We start from the raw sequence: 18457 nt of genomic DNA, 5'->3' as shown, positions 1-18457 counted from the left end.
CGGGCGGAAACGCGCTTCAGAACGGCGCGGTGTGTTGCCGAAGGTCACGCTTCTGAATCACTGCGTTTCGCTTGTTGCTGCCTGTGTATACATGCTGGAGCCAGGAGTGACACGAGATGAAATGAAAGCAACAAAAACCATCAGTTGCTTGCACTCGTTTGCGTCAGAGGCGTGGATGTAATGAGGAAAGAAAGCAACAATTTTCTGCTGCCAGCAGCTCGGGGAGCATCGCGAATGCAGAGCTGTTTTTTTTTTTTTTTTTGACGCTCGTTTCTTGTGAGAAACATGAGCGTCTTCCCCTGAGACGACCAGGGACGAAATTCGAAATAAAGCAGGAAAAAAAAAAGACAGTACAGTGCAATATTCATGAGATTCATTAAAGATATATCAGAGAATAAGTTTATTTACAACATCAGTTACTAAAGTGTCTGGCATAATTAGAAATCACTCATGACTGCACATAAAAACACAGAATCGTAGACTTTAGAGACGCGCTACGTGAGCGCGGCTTTCGCGAAATTCCTGGAAACCCGGATGTAGAAAGCGGAAGTAATGGCGTCACCAATGACGTCACACACAAGGTGCCATGATATTTAACCGCTTTATTAAAGGGAAACGGTTGCCTCCGAGTTCGGTTCGTCCGTTGCGTTTGTCTAAAGTTAACCTAAAAGAACAACGCCGAGGCGCGAGCGCTACTAAGAGACACCTAAGTCAAAGGCTAGGGTCGCCTACCATTTGTTTTTCGCTAATGAGGGTGAAAACTAGACGTCTGAAGTGAAAAGTGTGCTGTTGAGAATTCAAATTGGTGGTGGATGTGGTGGGATGTAGTATATATGCCGGGTGTTACAACTATGCATATACAAAAAATGAAAATGCGTAATAGACTCATTAAAAACACAAACTCTAACTAATTACCGTATGGCCCATATTGCAATTTACTAGCCGTGGAGTTCGCAAGGCGGATTCGCTTGGATGGAATTCTCAGGATGACACCTGTTTCGAAGTATGAATTCCCGAACTTTACGGAAAAATGCATTGGCGTTCCAGTTACTTTGTTAACGAAACGTTTGATGCATTCAAACACAAAAGTAACTGGAGCGACACTCCATTTCCGCAAAGTTCGGGAATATCTCAGAAACTGGTGTCAGCCTGAGAATTCGTTCCAAGTGAATCAGCGCCGCGAACTCCACGGATAGAATTTGTAAATTTCAACGTGGGTCATAAGGTGATTAGTTTAAACGTTATTTAGTGATTTTTTGTTAATTGGTTGATTATCAATTTCAATTTATTTTTTGTGTTGGTTTTTTTTTTGCAAGTAGTATCCGCCGCTTCGAGTGGACCACCTCATGAACTGGAATTGTGCTATTTGCCACAGGCAACCTTTAATGATTTTTAAAGTGTTCGCTGAAACACCTTGTATATGAAAGCTGAAATACAATAGCAGGCAACACGGACAGCTTGATGACAATGTGGTCGAAAGGTTGATCAGGCATATTCGAATGCACATTTCTGCTTTTTGCCAGCTCGGCGTGGCCTAGCATTGCTGATCAAGGATAACAGTTCATCAAAGCAAAGAATAACTCTGCGTCATGGTGAAGAAAACAAGTGCAGAGTGGAAAAGGGGGTAGTACAGCCGACAGATTGCATCCCGCGAAGTACAACCGTTATCCGAGTGTCACATTAAGCAGCAGCAATGGTGAGGACATCACAAGACGGTACAGTCTCAGGCGGCGTCACGGTTGTCACAAGCGTGCGTGGTGATGCACGGTAGTGTGCAAATACGGTGCGTGTTTTGTTAAGAGGGAAGGCGTGAGCGATTGAGAGGTATTGCTAGAGGAAATAGAAGACATAGCATCAGGTGCCGACGACGCCGAACGACAAGTAGCAAGCGTAATTATGTTGCGCCTTGCACATTACAGACTGGTTGGCACGGCCCAACAGACAGGGTGATCCAACTATCGTGCACGAACATTTAAATGTATGCAAATGCCAAGTAGCTGGACAGAATCAGGGTAATGCTGTTTGCCGTCTGTTGGAAATAGAATATTTTCCTGCATTCCACGTAATTATATAAATTAGTCTTAATTGATGAATTAACCAAATATTAGATGAAAATTATCAATGATAGAATTTTAGAGCAACATTAAAAACGCCCGACACAGCTTTATGTTGTGCTATACGTGTTGCATAATAGTGTTCTTCCGAGCGTGAAAGAAGCCCGTCAATAGACGCAAAATTGTCGCGCGACCGGCCGCTCGAGACATTTTCCGTATATTCACGGGCTTCTTCCACGCCCGGAAGACACTTGTGTAGCACGTATTCAGCAACAGAAAGCTGTATCGGTAGTTTTTCATGTTCTGCAATTTTCTCATTGACAGTTTTCATCTAATTATGTTTGAGAAGTTGATCAATTAATTAGAACTGTGTCATTAGGTGGAATGCAAAAGATAGTCTGAGTATCGACAAGGGACGACAAACAACATTACCTTGGTTCTGTCCAGCTACGTGGCATTTTCATACTTTTAAATCTTGGTGCATGATTGTTGGACACCCTGGATACTATCGTACCAAGTGATTCTTTTACGAGAAGCGTGCGGCATATGGAAAGACATTCATTAAATCATCGTAAAACAGTGCGTCACATGAATGAGAGAATTACTGTTGCACGTTCAGTGTATGCACACGCGCTGTTAAGGGTTTGCATATTATAAGAAGGAAGGGTAAGAGCGCCAGGATGTCCTGTTGTACATAGATTGCTGAAAAAAGCGGTCATACCAAACAATGACGTCACCCCGACGAAGCCGCGTTGAAGCGAAAATTGATTAAACCGTCTCTCGAGTGCAGCCAACATATCTGCTCCCAAGCGTTTCCACTAGACATGCGCAAAGCGGCTATAGCTCGAAAACATAACTAGTCAGAAACACGATGCAGTCACCAACCATGCAGTGGCAAATGTGCTCTCGCTTTTAAATCTTTGTAAATAGCAGCCGGCAACCATACCGGTCAATCCGCCACGACGTCTTGGGCGAACGTGGAGAGCTGTGTATACCGTTTTCCTGGCGGTGGCAAGAATGTGCGTCGTCGTCAGTCACCATTCAATAGCGCTGATTTTCTAAAAGAGGCGTCCTCCGGCCAAGGTCGGTTTGGTCTCCCTCACGAACCATGAGTGCGTGCCGCTTTCTTGTCAGCAGCTGAGGTGTGCCACGTCGCTAGCTGCCGAGTTCCGAAGGGTCCTGGCGTCGCCGGCTGCGCTCGGCTACCATCGCTTTGATGCTCCACGCAAGTGCACAGCCAGCTTCCCTGGCAGTAGCCGGGATACCTACCGATCGATCGAATCTGCTTCCAGAAGTGCCGCTAGTCGGGACGTGTCCGCTTGCCGTAGGGAGACGCTCATAAGTCCAGCTGCTGTGCCGCGTCGTGCAGCTGCTGGTCCTTCCGGTGTCGGATCCTCTGGAAGGTGTAGCAGGCGACGGCCGCGACGACGGCGGCCAGCACCGCGAACAGGACGTACACCTGGCGCGTGTACCTCCGGAATCGGGCGTCCTCCTCGTGCGCCGTGAGCCGCCCCGGAGCGCCGAAGCTTTGCAGCCGGGGCCGCTCGCCGAAGTCGCTGACCGACAGCGAGCGAGCGCGCACGGGGCTGCGGCGGCTGGGGTCAGCCTGGAACATCACGGACTGCGACCGCACCCGCCGGAAGGGCACCGCGTGGCCCGGGGTGACCTGCGCTCAAAGGGGCGAATGAACGGCACTACGGGTATAGATTCTGACGCGTGTGGGCTAACAGTCAACCGCACTGCCGAAGTTCATAGTGCGCTTTACATTCCCGTAACTCGTATGGGAACGTCTATATAGCTTCAGCTTTTCTCAGTGTCACTGATAACCACATTTGTTGGCTTCAGCTCTTCTCGTTTGTGACGAAATCGTTCAAGTGCGAAGAAGCCCGACTAGGTCATAGCTGGGAAGAGGGAATGATGTTCAGGAGAAGGGAGATCTGCAAGGGCCACAGGGAGGCCGCCAGCTTGCTAGGAACGAATTCTCAGGATGGCTGCAGTTTCCAGATATTAATTTGCGAACTTTGCCGAGAAATGCATTGACGTTCCAGTTACTTTCTTAACAAAACGTGGTTTTATGCATTCAAGTACAAAAGTAACTGGAATGCCTATGCATTTCTCCGTAATGTTCAGGAATTAATATCGCTAAACTGGTATCATCCTGAGAAGTCGTTCGTGTCGGCGTATTGTAGCGCCATATTGAAAAGAAAAATGTACGATTGCATAATATATGCAGCCCATGTACGAGCCCAAACAGCTTCGCTGGCAACCCGTTCACGTAGTAATGTTACGGATCCACGAATTTTGATTTTTTTTTTTCAATTACAGCACGATTTTCATTTTATTATCTACCTTCGAGCATGACGGCTCGACGTGGGCAACACCACTGCTAGTCTTTTCGCGGATTCCTGCCCAAACCCCGTATACGATCGTCAGCGACCAGATTTGAACTTATCTATTTCACGCTTTCGTGCAGTGCGTACATGCAAGTTCTTCGGCAGCATCCCTGGCAAAGTTGTAATGAGCAGAAGGGTTTCTGGAAGCTTTATCTATGATCTGTACCGTCAAGCTCATGACCTTAGATGCCACCGTTTCGGACACTGATCTCCGAGGCACTTTTTTTTTTCCCGCCCTTGCTCATACGGGTGAAAAACAATCGAAAGAACGGGTAAATGGAGATCGAGTGTCAGAGATGCTTATGTATATACATTTAACCGTTCACGGCAATCGCGCCTGTTTAAACACCGGTGCCCGGACAAGTAAAAAAGTCGAGCGCAGGCCGCGATACAAGCGAGCAGAGGCGAGTGTCGGGAGTAGTGACCGTGCTGTTCAACAGCTGCGCTTCGGCCATCAGAGATTTCTTACGTGCTTTTGCTGGCAAGCCGTGCCCCCTGTGCCGCAGTACTGTAGTGCGGCTGTCCGTTTTTCACACTGCGAACACTGTAGGGCGCAGTGAAGATATAAATAGCCGACGTATGTGGGCCAACGCTCGTCAGCTTAGCACTCAGTTTCAGTGATTCCCCGAATGGCACCTGTAAACCTGATCGCCAGAAAGTTGAATTTCTGCCCCCTATCGCAATGTAATTGCGTATTCTCGCAGTCCACTGCCTGTTTGAAAGCCTCGAGACGTAACGGATAAGCCAGTGGTCTCCTAACTGCAGCCTGTTTGCCGCTCGCCTACGGGTCATGTCCGTCCGTATATATAGTTATAGAATATGAAAGCAGTCATGAAGCACTTGATCCGTCAAGGCTGAGCAAGGAACAAAATATAGGGAAAGTCCTAATAGCGTATATTGCTGTGAAAGAATATCTGCCAGGTCAAGCTGTGGAGCCGCATACGAGAAGAATTTTAACCGTGGATAAAGTTAACCCCGGTTAAAAAAAAAATTAAATAAGGATCAGCTACAAAGGCAAAAACGTTTCGCGTGTCACTCATTCGTTACCCGGCAACTAACTGTACGGCAGCTTACCGTCACTTGCTGGAAGCTTACTAGCTGTAGGTAAATTTATCGCAGAGTTAGTTGTTTCGTCCCAGCACCTTTTGGCCTGGAAAGTGCCCCGCGAAAGTAGGTATCGCCGACGTCTTACCTGGAGGTTGTTCTTGATGGCGACCAGCCTTCGCTCGGCGGGCGACAGGTTGGTGAGCAGGGCCTTCATGTCGCGCGACAGGTGTTGGCCTCTGCTGGCCGCCGAGGCCGCCTGCTGGATGGCCAGGAGCCGCTGCTCACGGCTCTGGTTCCGTCGGTGGAAGAACCGGACGTGCGACGACCTGCGCAAAGGTGTGGACGTGCACCGAGTCACGCCGAGCAGTAAACTGCTGTTCGTGGTCACAGCGGCTGTATTTACCTGCATCCCCGCTATCTGGAACCGCCTCTCGTTGAGCTTGTTCGACAACGTTTTGTTCCTTGCTGTTCTTGTGATAAGGTAAAGTTACGAACGAGGCAATGTGCCTGGTACAGAATATCCTGATTTTAGTGGGGGACGTTGCTTGCCAGGGCATTCTGCTGCTTACGTAAGTTGCGCATGTCGCTTGTGATTCGCATAAGAATGCCGGCTTGCGTACCGGGGTAGGGCATCATATATGTACAGCACATGCTCGTGTGTTTCTGTCTTTGTCTGTTTTCTGGTTTTAGAACATTGAAAATGAAAAAAGACATGTTTAATTTCTTGAAATTCCAACTTAGTAAACGCCTTCCACGGCCATTGGCACTTTGCAGCTGAGCACGAGATGGCGAGTTCGACTCCTGGCCGCGATTGTAGTCGCGTTCCAATGGGGCAGTATTCAAAGACGCGCGTAAATCTAAGGCACGGCCGCTCGATCAAAACGCACAAGATGCGTTTTGCGGCATATGCCTTAGATTAACGTTCAGGTTAAGGAACGCCAGGTGGTCAAAATTATGTCCCTTCACTGCGGCGCGTCCGTCAAACCTAGCAACTATAATCTATTAAAATAGACTTGGCGCTCTTTGGCCAAAGATGCCATTGCGCCATTAAAACCCATCAATCACATAATCGATTAAGAAAATCCGACGACACGTGCGCACTTATGAGTAGTGCATGCGAAAGCATGGATGTCCAAATAAACGCCGCTGAGTGGTCCTTCGAGTTTTGCGCTGCGAGTAATGTGCCATAGCCGTACATGCTGCCCGAGCCAGCAAGCAGCAGCAGCATGCGGTGCCAACGCCGCATGCCACCGACGTCCTGCGCGACCAGAGACCGAGGAAGCAGCAGCATCCACCAATGCTGGCAGGCGCGCGCAGCACCTAAGCCCGGGGGGGTGAGAGAAAGAGAGAGATACGCACCGCGCGCCTGCTTCCGAGAGCGAGGGTTTCGTGGCGTCTCGACGATGCCCTCTCCCCTGACGCAACGCCTGGCGCGCTAGCGTTAAAGCAAGTGTACCCTTTCGCCTGCTCTGCTCCATCAAGGCGCGCTCGTGACGTGGCGTCACAGCCAGTGGGAGCTTAAGTGCCGTTTCGCTGCTACAGACTACAGACGCCGGCTTTTTCGCTCAATGGGCCTTTTGACGCTTTCGTATATATAGTCGCAGTTTCGCCGGAAAGGCGAAGCATTGATTGCGATAGCAAATTAGTAGACAGCTATACGATGTAAGGACAGTAGCTTTATCGGCCGTATAAACGTGTGAGCATTCGCTTACTAACTAAATTAACAAGCATGGTGTTGTGCGCGCTGAAGCAAACATGAACACATCTCGCCCGATGACCGCGGAAACTCGCTGTCGAAACGCTGGAGTGAAGAAGCACGGCAGCAGCAGCGAGCGAATTGACCTTCGTGCTGCCTCTCTCATCAACGCGAACTAAGCGGCTAGAACACAGCGCACGCAAAGCTATCAGTAACCGGTGCACCCTGCTCCCATCGAAGATCGCTTTCAACATATATAGCCCGCGCGGCCGCGGCATACGCAGCCGCCGCTGGAGTAGAACGCCCCGAAATAATAAATTTAGCAGAAATAATAATAAAAACCGCAGAAAAGAAATATAGGAGGTAAATTTCATGTCCCTGTAATGACAGTTGTATGTATGTATGTATGTATGTATGTATGTATGTATGTATGTATGTATGTATGTATGTATGTATGTATGTATGTATGTATGTATGTATGTATGTATGTATGTATGTATGTATGTATGTATTGTAAGAAGCCAGTAAGCACACCAAGGACAACATAGGGGAAATTATTTGTACGTACTAATTAGATAAAGAAATGATAAATTAATGGAAATGAAAGTGGATGAACAAACAATTTGCCGAGGTGGAGACCAATCCCACTGTAGCTACGGCCGAATTCACAAAAGTTTTCGTTCGTAAGTGTAGTTAGCCATTGGCCGTCCGCCTTCGCTAATATTATGGCCTACATCGCGATTAGCTGGCACTCTTTTACAAAATGTTCTAGCTTAAGCGGAAGCTTTAGCTCGGGCCCAACTCCGACGCGGCCTATTCAAATACACGTAAAACGCGAAAACGCTTTTTTGAGATAACCGCTAGACCAATTTTAATAATATCTGTTGTATTTGAGGGAGAATGTTAAAGTCTAGTGTCTGATTTATGACACTAGGCCTGAATTTTATGAAAAGGATTTTCGAAAATTTGAAAGTTCGAAAAATATAGATGCACCAAATTTATAAATTAATAGCTCTGCATCAAAAACACATATCGCGGTTTTGTAAATGGCATTCATTAGATCATACAAAGCGGACACATTCGAGATGTCAATTTATATCTTACGTGAATTTGTTACATTGTGTGCAAGGGTTCTGCAAAAGCTGTATTTACATATTACTCAATTTTTTTAATTCATGTCAAACATCAATTTTGTCCGATTTAGATGTGCTATCAGATGCAATTCACAGAATTGTGATATCATTTTTGCTTGCTGAGTGAGAGAGTTGTAAACTTGATGGTTTCGTTTTTTGAAACTTTTCGATTTTTGCCAGCTTGTATTAAAAAATTAACAATCTAAATCGAAAATTGGAAACCAACAGTCGCTAGATTTTAAGTTCTTGTTTCAAATGCAACAAACATCGTCAAATTTGGTGCCATGGATGCCGAGAAAAGAGAATTTTCCTTTTACGTGTATTTAGATAGGAGCACCGTAGCTAAAGCTTCCTCTTAAGAAGTTTCTGTGAATACCGGCCCAGATCCGTAGCCTGGTGCTCCATCTATAATCAATGCTTCAGAGAGAGGTGGAGAAGGAAGGAAGGTTCGGGGTTAACAAGATGAGAGCGGAGAGGTTTGCTTGCAGAGCCAGCTCATATAGCTTTGTCGTTGTTGTGCAAAGACAACCGTCATCGATTTCAGCCTGCAGCGGTCGGACCCAGCGATGCGGCTGAGATGTAAGTTTGAGTTCTCAACAGAGGCGCAAGCAGCAGCATGATGATGACGCGCACCCGGTGTAATATGAGGCACAAGGAACAGCCTCAACACGCCACGCGGGCCATGTGCGACGTTCGATCGACGCCCAGCCTCTCCCTCTGTTGTGGGCGCTCTGTTCGATCGATTTGTTTCTGCTTTGTTTGCACAACGTTGATGGGGCCTCGGGAAGCCTGCGTTCGCGATACGGATATGCGATGAGAAAGGCGGCCGAAGAACGCCGTGTCGGGTTTCTGCGATGTGCAGGTCACGAATTATGACCCGCTGTACAAGCCAGACGCTGTCGTGCGGGTCATCTCTCGTATTTCGACTCTCATTGTTGATAATGTCATGTTATAGCGTAACAAAGCATGTCTGGAGCTCTGATCTCGTAGCAGCATCAGTTCTGAGCCGTATGCGCTTCCTTCCATTCAAAGTCAAGATAGAAGCAATTGTCCTTTTATTGAACGTCCTTCACATCGGCAGCGTAGAAGAAAGGGGGTGTGGCTAGAGTGCAGAGCACGGAACTGTTAACCAGAGCATGACGTTTTGTCTGCTTTAGTATATGTACAGAGTACCAGCCGCAGTGAATCAGTGGATATGGCGTTCTGCTGCTGAACATGGAGGTCGCGGGTTCAAATTCCAGCCGCGGTCGTTGCATGACGAGGGCGGGAAAGAAAAGAAGAAAAAAACGCTCGATTGCCGTGCCCCTGGCGCACGTTAAAGAACCCCTGGCACTCTCTTGATTCGCAACCCTCCACTACTGCGTCTCTCGTAATTAATCCCTCTTCTGCTTCGGGCGGTAAACCTCATCAACCAACCAAAACGTCACAGAGTATGAAATTAGTTAAACAAGATTTCATTACGAGACACCTTTTATGCAGGATAAAACGTGCCTCTAGTCTGCAGTGTTCTTGTGGCATCCAGACGAAGATGTGCATCATCTCCTTCTCTAGCGCACTAAATATGACCCACCACAAAGGGTATTGCAAGCAAATTTGTTGCTTTTAGACAGGAGACCATTCACTCTAAAAAAGGACACGAACATTTTGGAGAAATATTAAATTTCAGTTTATCCTAATAAGCTAAATGAGTGATATAGATGTTATTCTGGGTTCAAAATTGAGTTATGTGATGATCATAACTTTTACGCTATGTGTAATTGTGTTCTGTGCTTGCAGTGTAATTGCACGTGTCCTGTGTTTTGGCTGTTCGAGATATTTGACTTTATATATGCGTATGCGTAACGAACTCATGCACAAGACTTTGCGATTCATGTGCTGGTTTAACTGTATAGCTTTTATTGTTCTGGTGTTCTAATGAGAACCATATTTTGTGACATTATTCTCCCTTCTTGCGCCTATTTGTTTCCGTTGCTAAGGGACAAGGAGTAGCCGGTGCCGCCATAAAGGCTTCAACCTTTCTTATTATTCGCTTCAATAAAAAAAAAAATCTGCACACACAAAGTGACAGATGCACGCGTCCCTCTGTCACGTGGCACAGGTGAGCAGGGTTGTTCTTATCAACGGTTGCCAGCTGGGGTGCGCCAAACGTGATGTCGTACGCCTCTTCTTATTTGAAAGCTTTTGGATTTCTCTAGAAGTCAATTAACTCGTCTTGAGCTAGCTAACGATTGGGTCATCCGGCGAAATAACGCTCGGAGTATCTGTGAAATGCGTTCTTCTGCCATCTTCCACATATCTTCGATTCCTAGGAGCCGTTCGTGCAATTTTGGTGGGGCCAATTAATTGTTCAGCACATGGGAACTGTAGCACCTTGCGACGAACAAAGGTTCCGGACAGAGCAGACAGTATAGTGCGAATCGGGCACGTAGTCGAACTCTGTTTTTGTCTGAACGTTTCCCGCTCTGTGGTTGGGAATGTTTGTCTCCCTCTGTAGAACGAACTGATCGATTTTGATGAACGAAAGAACTGTAGGAAATAAGAATGCTTAATAAAATTCACCTCCTACGCATGCTTGCGCGCTCACGCTGTGTCCATTTGCTCACTCTTTTTCCTTTTTCTATTCCCCTCTTTTCCTTAGCCTCAATGTAGGGTAGCAAACCGGACGCTCGTCTGACTGACATCCTCCGCCTTTTCTTGCTCTGCGTCTCTCTCTCTCTTCTGCTAGTGCTTAAAGGGCCATCGTTCGTCTGACACAAAATGAAATTTCATTCAAATGTACAAATAAGTAAATAAATTTCATTTTATTTCCTTAAACACCCCGTATTAGGGGTGTTACGTAAGGGGCGGGAATGCAACATATACAAACAAGTGTTATAATGCATTCAATTCTGTAAATAAAATGTTGTTACATGTTGAACAAATTGTGAAGAGCAGGTGATGGCAGCGATTTGATGAGGAAGTCTATTCCAGTCTTTAGATGCTTGGTAGAAAAATGGGGCTGAAAATGTATTTGTGCGTGAATGTGGTTGTGCTACTTGCTGGGGATGGCCAATGCGTCGTGACCGGCGCGTTGGGGGAACAATGCATGGCGGTCGATTGAGCGTCGAATAGTAGAACCTGTGGAAGAGGGAAAGGGTGGCAATGCGGCGACGAATTGATAGAAGCGATAAGGAAGATTTTTTTTTTTAAAGGTGATATGCCGACGTTGTAAGAGTATGTGGAATGAATGTACCTGGTAGCGCGATCTTGAACTGCCTCGAGGGCGTTGGCGAGATATGCTTGATGCGGATCCCAGATCGCAGATGCGTATTCGAATTTCGTTCTTACCAATGATCTGTAGGCTAACAGTTTTACACGCAATGGAGCGAGGCGAAGGTGACGTCTTAGAAAGCCCAATGTCTTGTTAGCCGATGAAATAACATCAATAACATGCGCATTCCAGGTTAGATCATTAGTCAAGGTGATACCTGGGTATTTGTAGGATTCCACGGTGACGTCACCAATCCGATAAGAAAAGCGTAGAGTGTGATGACGACGGGTAAACGAGACAAGTTTGCATTTATTAGAGTTGAGTGCCATCAGCCAAACATCACACCATTCTTGTACCCGGTTAAGGTCGGATTGAAGAGTTATTTGGTCAGTGATGGTATTGATTGCGCGGTAAATAACGCAGTCATAGGCAAACATACGGATGTGGCAGGACATATGCAAGGGTAAGTCGTTAATATAAATTAAGAAAAGAAGGGGGCCAAGGACGGACCCCTGTGGTACGCCTGATGTGACGAGTGTAATGTTTGAAGCGTGGTAATCAAATGAGACATACTGTGAGTGGTTAGCTAAAAATTGCTCAAGCCATTTTAGGATATCAGGATGCAAATGCAAACAAGAAAGTTTTAGTAATAGGCGTTGATGAGCGATTTTGTCAAACGCTTTCGCTTTATCCAAAAATATGACGTCTGTTTGTATGTCACGGTCAAGATTAGCATGAACATCATGAAGAAATAGTGCAAATGTTAGCGCGTCTAGAAAGTTCATAATATGAGAGTAGATTACATGCTCCATGATCTTGCAGGGAACTTTTGTCAATGAGATGGGGCGGTAACTTAGGGGAGAATTTTTGTTGCCCGATTTGTAGACTGGAGTAACCTTCCCCATCTTCCACTCGTCTGGTATGGTGCCTGTGGCAAGCGACTGTGAAAATAATATAGAAATTCTGCAGAAATGTGTTTCGTGTTTTTTAGTTGTTTAAAGTTAATGTCATCGATGTCAGATGATGATGGCAACTTAATATTTTCTTAAATATTAATATTTTTCGTAAATAAATAAATAAATAAATACTGAACGAAGAACAACATCAGCAGTCGCGACACCATTTAGCCCGTGCAATACTTTTTTTTTCACTTTTTGTTTCCTGTCTACAAATATCGCTTTCAGGCTTTCCGAGCTCTCCTTGGACGAAAGCTTTTGAGAGCATGGAACAAATTGAAGCTAATTAAGCTTTGCAGGCGCAATATCTTCGTTCTATCCTTATAACTCGTGTATATAGAAAGTGCGAACTAAATCAAGTCTTATCTGCGCGTCATGATGGCGAAAAGAATCGCCGATTTACTTCAACGAGAAGAGTTACGTTACGTACATGGAGCAATCAATTCCTCTCTACTCGGGCTATAAAGAGAACCTTAACCGGAACGAAAGGCTTGCGCCTTGAATAAAGCCATGATGAAAGCAGCTGTTGCCTCTATAGCGACAAAGACAGCAATAAGACGCAAAACAATGGAAGCAATGGATATTTAAGCGCAGTATAAATTAATTATTCCGATGGGGTTGTTTCCCGCGCCTGGCAGTTTTGTAGTGGCTGTTAGGTAACAAGGTCGCAGCGCTTGAGCGCCGGCGAGATACCTTTTTACGTTGTCGCTGGTGGACGTTTTTGTCGCTGCAAAATTTACGTGGCGCCAAAGCGAATGGTCATTGCTTGAAAGCTTGAGCCTGGTGTTACAACGATTACTACAGTTAACGCGATCCCGAGACGCTTGCCAGCGGCCGCAGCACCGCTAGCGTCATGTTGTGAGGCAGTGTTCAACCAGATTCAAACGCGATAGCAGTGAGCGTTCTTTGCTGAACGTACAGGCGTCAATAGCTGCGTTTACTCCAGCACTAATGTTTTAGGTAACACACTTCAGCTAATTGTTACATATTCGCAGGTGCGACATTTAAAATGAAAGTGAAGGTCGAACTGCCCTTTCTTGAACATTACTGTCGCGATATTAAAGAAAGGGAGCCTTGACCTTCGTTTTATTTGCTAATGAACAGCCTACTTTTTTCGAAGACGCCAGTATCAAATGGCTCCGGGTTCTTATTTTTTGCTTGTTCAATAAAATTGACAGTCACTTAAGTATCCCGACGTCCGTGATTTGAATGCGAATGCATTATGACTTACTTAATTAAATTGTTGCGTTCATGATATGTGACGTCGTACATTGTCACGTGCCCTTCACAACTCCACCTTAATCCGCCTTGCTCTTACTTGTACCAACCTTAATCCAACCTGCTCTTATTTGTACCAACCTTAATCCACTTTAATCAACCTTGATCCACTTTAATTCACACTCATTCACTTCGCCTTTATTCACTTTACTCCATATTAGGTCACCTTACTTTAAGTCACTGTAACGTTGCAGCCAGATGGCTACGACGTGACGTGTGCAATGATGCACTCACCACGCACACCTTCAGTCAGCCAGAACCGTGGCGTCGGGGAAGCGTGTTCGTCTCGCACTCCGGAAGCCCGGGTTCGATTCCCACCCAGACACAGATGTGCCAAATTTTCTTTTCAGAGCCATTAATTTGCTTTGTTTGCAGGAACCTCCCTGAGAAATTCGACGTCAATCCTAGGATTTTCTGACGTGCTTTTACTCCTTGCGCCGTCGGCCATTTCTGGTACCATCGCTTCATCACGCCTGATTTTCTGCCACGTGGGACATGTGTCGGAGTCTTCGGATTTCTTCGTGAACGAGATTTTCCGTGCATATTTAGGTATATGGCAGTGCTGCTTATCCACTCTCGATGGCTCGGCCTTCGACGCAGCACAAGATGAATGTGCCCCATGTCTCGTCTCCTTTCTGGTGAATGAAGCGACCAGTTCCGTGCACCACTATTTTGCCCCCTACTCGTTTTGAGTGGTGTTCGAGGTCGTCGAAACGTCTCGTATACGTAACCGCGTTCACGGTCGTCTGCGTACGTGAGATTCCGGAACTACGAGGTTAGAACCATTTAGAAATAAATCTACATTGTGATACCCGTCTACCAAACCCGTCAATACAGATAAATCAAGGGCGTTTTTAGGCATGTAAGATCCTCTAAGTTGAAATTCTCTGCCATAAGGAGGCCTCACAGCCTGCAGGGTTATCTGACTGAGCTAGCTTGTATGCTCGGTTGTCTTAGTCAGGAGTTCGAATCTTCGAGTTTTCTTCCTTCTTTTTTTCTCTTCTTTTTTTTTTATTCTGAAGGTGCTAATCTCGAATTCACCTCCTCCAGTACTCTACATCTCCAAACTTGGAGTGGCGCCTGACACTGGCAAAAACGCCGAGAACCAGTGGGGCTACACTAATCCAATTAGAAGGACCCACTAAACAACAAAGACACTCCCTCGCCATAACAGGAATTGGCTTCCCTGGTGCAGTATTCGGCCACTACCTCCTCCATGGTTCCTCCAAATAACCCATAGCCCTCAGCCCCCAGAAACCGCAGAGCACCTTACCAAGGCGGCGGTCAGACCTGTAACGCAGCAGAGTGTGCTAAGAATCTCTGGATCTGGACGGGCCGCCAATGGAGACTCACCCTGGCAACAGTTAAACCCGAACTCTCTCGAGTGTAGCTAGCTTAGCAGGACTTTTTGAGGAACTGTCAGCCATTGTTTGGGATATCATTGGCCTTAGTGAGATTAGAAGAACTGGTGGTGCTTATACAGCGCTGACTGAAGGCCACGTGTTCTGCTGTAGACGACTCCCAGATAAGGAGCAATACAGGGTAGGATTCCTAATACATAAGGACATAGCGGGCAACATTGACGAATTCTACAGCATTAATGAGAGGGTAGCAGTAGTCGTAATAAAAATTAATAAAAGGTATAGATTAAAGCTGGTACAAGCCTGCGCTCCAACCTCCAGTCATGATGATGGTGAAGCAGATCAGTTTTATGAAGATGGGGAATTAGCCATGAGAAAAGTACAAACTCAGTATACTGTAGTATGGGCGACTTCAATGCAAAAGCGGGAAAAGGGCAGGCCGGTGAACAAGCATTTGGCAACTACGGCGTCGATTCTAGAAACACTAGAGGAGAGATGTTGGTAGAATTCGGGCTAAGGAATAAGCTGCGAATAATGAACGCTGTCTTCAGAAAACCTAACCATTTTAGAGATTTGTTTCGTTTTCTTTCATGATTTCGTTCTTTTGTGTGTATCGTATATATGTTCGCATAAAAAAGCCCTGGCTTTTTTAATGGACGTGTCTAGAGCTGCCTTCAATTCTCGTAGTCCTTTGTTCTTGTTTTGTTTTCTGGATTGCTTTATCACATATAAAAAAAAATTCTGATAGTTCAATCGCTGTCGTGCCAATCTAGAGGCCATCGTTCTAATATTTGCTATTATTTATTTATAATGAGTTTTACCATCGGCATGTCTACGCACCCGGCTAAACGTATACGTAAACATAAAAATAGGGACGTAAATACGTAAATATATAAATACGTAAATACGTAAATACGTAAATATAAAATATAATTTCCAATATACCCTAACGGACGGAATCGCAGAAGCAGCTTTCACCCCATAAGGCTTAGCATTGTGGTGAAGCAAGTTTTCGCGAACACGTTATAGGGCAGCTATGCGTATAGTGGTGGTTATGGTTTCCTATACCTTGAAACATATAGGATTATATATATAGCTCCTAGCCTTCCCGCCATCTATGCAATGACCTTGGAAACGGCTCAGAGGTTCGCACCCGCCATTGTAGAGGCTATCACCCCTGAGGAAAAAGAGTTATCCAGTTGTTTTGAACCCACCTTTTCTGTGTGTCTTAGAAGACTAGGGAGGCTTAAATCACGAAGCTTTTCTTATAGGTTCATATAAGTTTGCTCGTAGAAGTTCGCATAAGTTTACTTCGTATATGTTTGCTCCGCGATTGCCCGCGATCGGCCAGTGCCAATCTCCGGGGCGATCGCGGTGGCCAACGGAACGACGTCTGAGGCGCCAGCCATTAATGAGCTGCTCTTACGCGAGATAAGACTCACGAGAGCGGCCCTATTTCAAACGCGTGGGCTCGTAGTCACAAAACTTCTCCTAATTGCATATGCTATTGCATATGCGTATGCATATGCTATTGGTCATCGCCTCGGCCATCTTCTCGTTATCACGCGAATCGCTGTCATGAGTGGCAGTGAGCGCCTCGCGCAAGCGAATGAAGACACGCTCTTACGTAAGAGAAATTCCCTTCGCGTGGGACGCGCGGCGGTCTTTTAATGAAACGTGGGAAACAATGACGAAATGTGCCACTTACATTTTAGCCCTTTGGAATGTCCGGCAGCCGCCTGCAAAGCAAATAAATAAATGTTAAATTCTTGCGCTGATTTCTACGGACCGGCGCTGTTACTTAGGTGCAACATGCAGCATGATCTTCATTGCGAATGCCACCGGAAGAACCTTTAGATCAGTACTCTTTGAAAACAAGGTCTTCTACAGCGACATCGCATGGGTTTGGCGTATGTGGGATCTGGGTATCTCTCTGGCCTCGGGGTCGAACAACGAGCCAAATTTCACGCCTCCAGAGCGTCGTAGCGAGTCACAAAGGGCATCAAAGTGTATACGTCTCAATGAGATGAGAAGTGAGGGTTAGTCTCAGAGTATGTGATGTTAACTGCACGGGCGTGATTAGCGCCAGTATAGTCGAAATTCAACCAAATTGCACCATAAGTTGCACTACCTTGGCCCCACCTGGCCTCATGGCAAAAAAATAAATAAAAGAAAGGCGTGTCAACCAAATTCGACGCGAAAGAAGACAACTTCGACGTACATGAATGTCTTTCTCTGTGGTACATGTGCGTAAACAAAACAAAAAATAAACAGCGAGTGAAGAAACTCCACTTGAATAAAAAGTAATAGAGGGTCCGGGAAAAATGTAAGGTCTAAAAAGAAAACGAAGAAAATAATCCAAGTGATGCAAACAATATCATGGAATTATGCAACATTGCATCATCTTTAATGCCCCAATTTCAGTACATATAGATACATATACTATATACGTCAACCTTGTCTTCGTTCGCGTCGACTTTGGTAGACACGTCTTTACGTCCTTCCTTTTTTCCTTTTTTTTTCAATACCGGCAGAAGACAAGGAAGCGTTATGTGTCGCCACTGTTACATTTTTCTCATTTTAATGAAACTAAAATGACACGATACTGCCGTGCCACCGCCTCCGCCTCATTCTCTTTCTTTTTTTTGCACCAATTTTCGATGTGCTGCATTTCGCGTGCTAATCATCAGCGAAGTCGGCAAATTCTTCAGTGTATTATGGAATTCTTAAAGAAGGAAGAAGCGACAGGAACACCAGACTGCATGCAATTTAGTTGCCCAGGCAACCTTACCAAAAGTTATGCCATTACTTTCATAACACGGCACGGCATTTCCGCTACACGGACCGTAAAGGGAGGCGATTAACTAAGTTTTAAAAAATTAGTAAAAGTGCAGCTCAGCATCATAATAACAGCGTGAAAAGCACGATATCACGTTGTCGTATTATGCATTCAACAAGTGTCCTTAATCGTTTGCACTGAGAGGAGGTGTCGTATAAGAAATATTTGTGACTTATTGATGGTGCAGGGTAACATGTAATGTAGCATAGAAAAATGTGAACATAACTGTACTCAGCTTAGCGAGCTGAACACTTGCTTACACTCTTTTTGAAATGACCGTATTGGTCAGGTTGTAACGATTTGCTGCCGTTTTAATATTCTTATTCAAATCCGTTACCATTACGTTGTGCTGATTTCTCGCCATTAACTCCGCACTTATTCTTGATGTGCAATTTCGTCTCCCTGTCATAAAACAGTAGAAATTAATAATTTCTCAATTAACTAGCCGGA

General features: G+C 45.6%; 1 protein-coding gene across 1 annotated transcript; it reads right to left on the bottom strand.

Moving 5' to 3' along the window:
• Window positions 1-385: 385 nt before the first annotated feature.
• LOC135909429 (uncharacterized) lies at window positions 386-16893 on the bottom strand. Its single transcript, XM_065441388.2, has 3 exons — window positions 16877-16893; window positions 5640-5820; window positions 386-3720 (listed from the first exon to the last, which is right to left on the bottom strand). Coding segments are annotated over exons 1-3 (513 nt in total). The 5' UTR covers window positions 16879-16893; the 3' UTR covers window positions 386-3390.
• Window positions 16894-18457: the final 1564 nt, after the last annotated feature.

This window comes from Dermacentor albipictus, chromosome 1, assembly GCF_038994185.2.
Source record: "Dermacentor albipictus isolate Rhodes 1998 colony chromosome 1, USDA_Dalb.pri_finalv2, whole genome shotgun sequence".
Taxonomy (NCBI): Eukaryota; Metazoa; Arthropoda; class Arachnida; order Ixodida; family Ixodidae; genus Dermacentor; species Dermacentor albipictus.
This window is presented reverse-complemented; position numbering and strand designations above follow the sequence as displayed.

Coding starts and splice junctions, on each gene's coding strand:
- LOC135909429 (XM_065441388.2), bottom strand. Junction 3,721..5,639: donor CCATCAAGAACAACCTCCAG/GTAAGACGTCGG, acceptor CTTTGAGCGCAG/GTCACCCCGGGCCACGCGGT.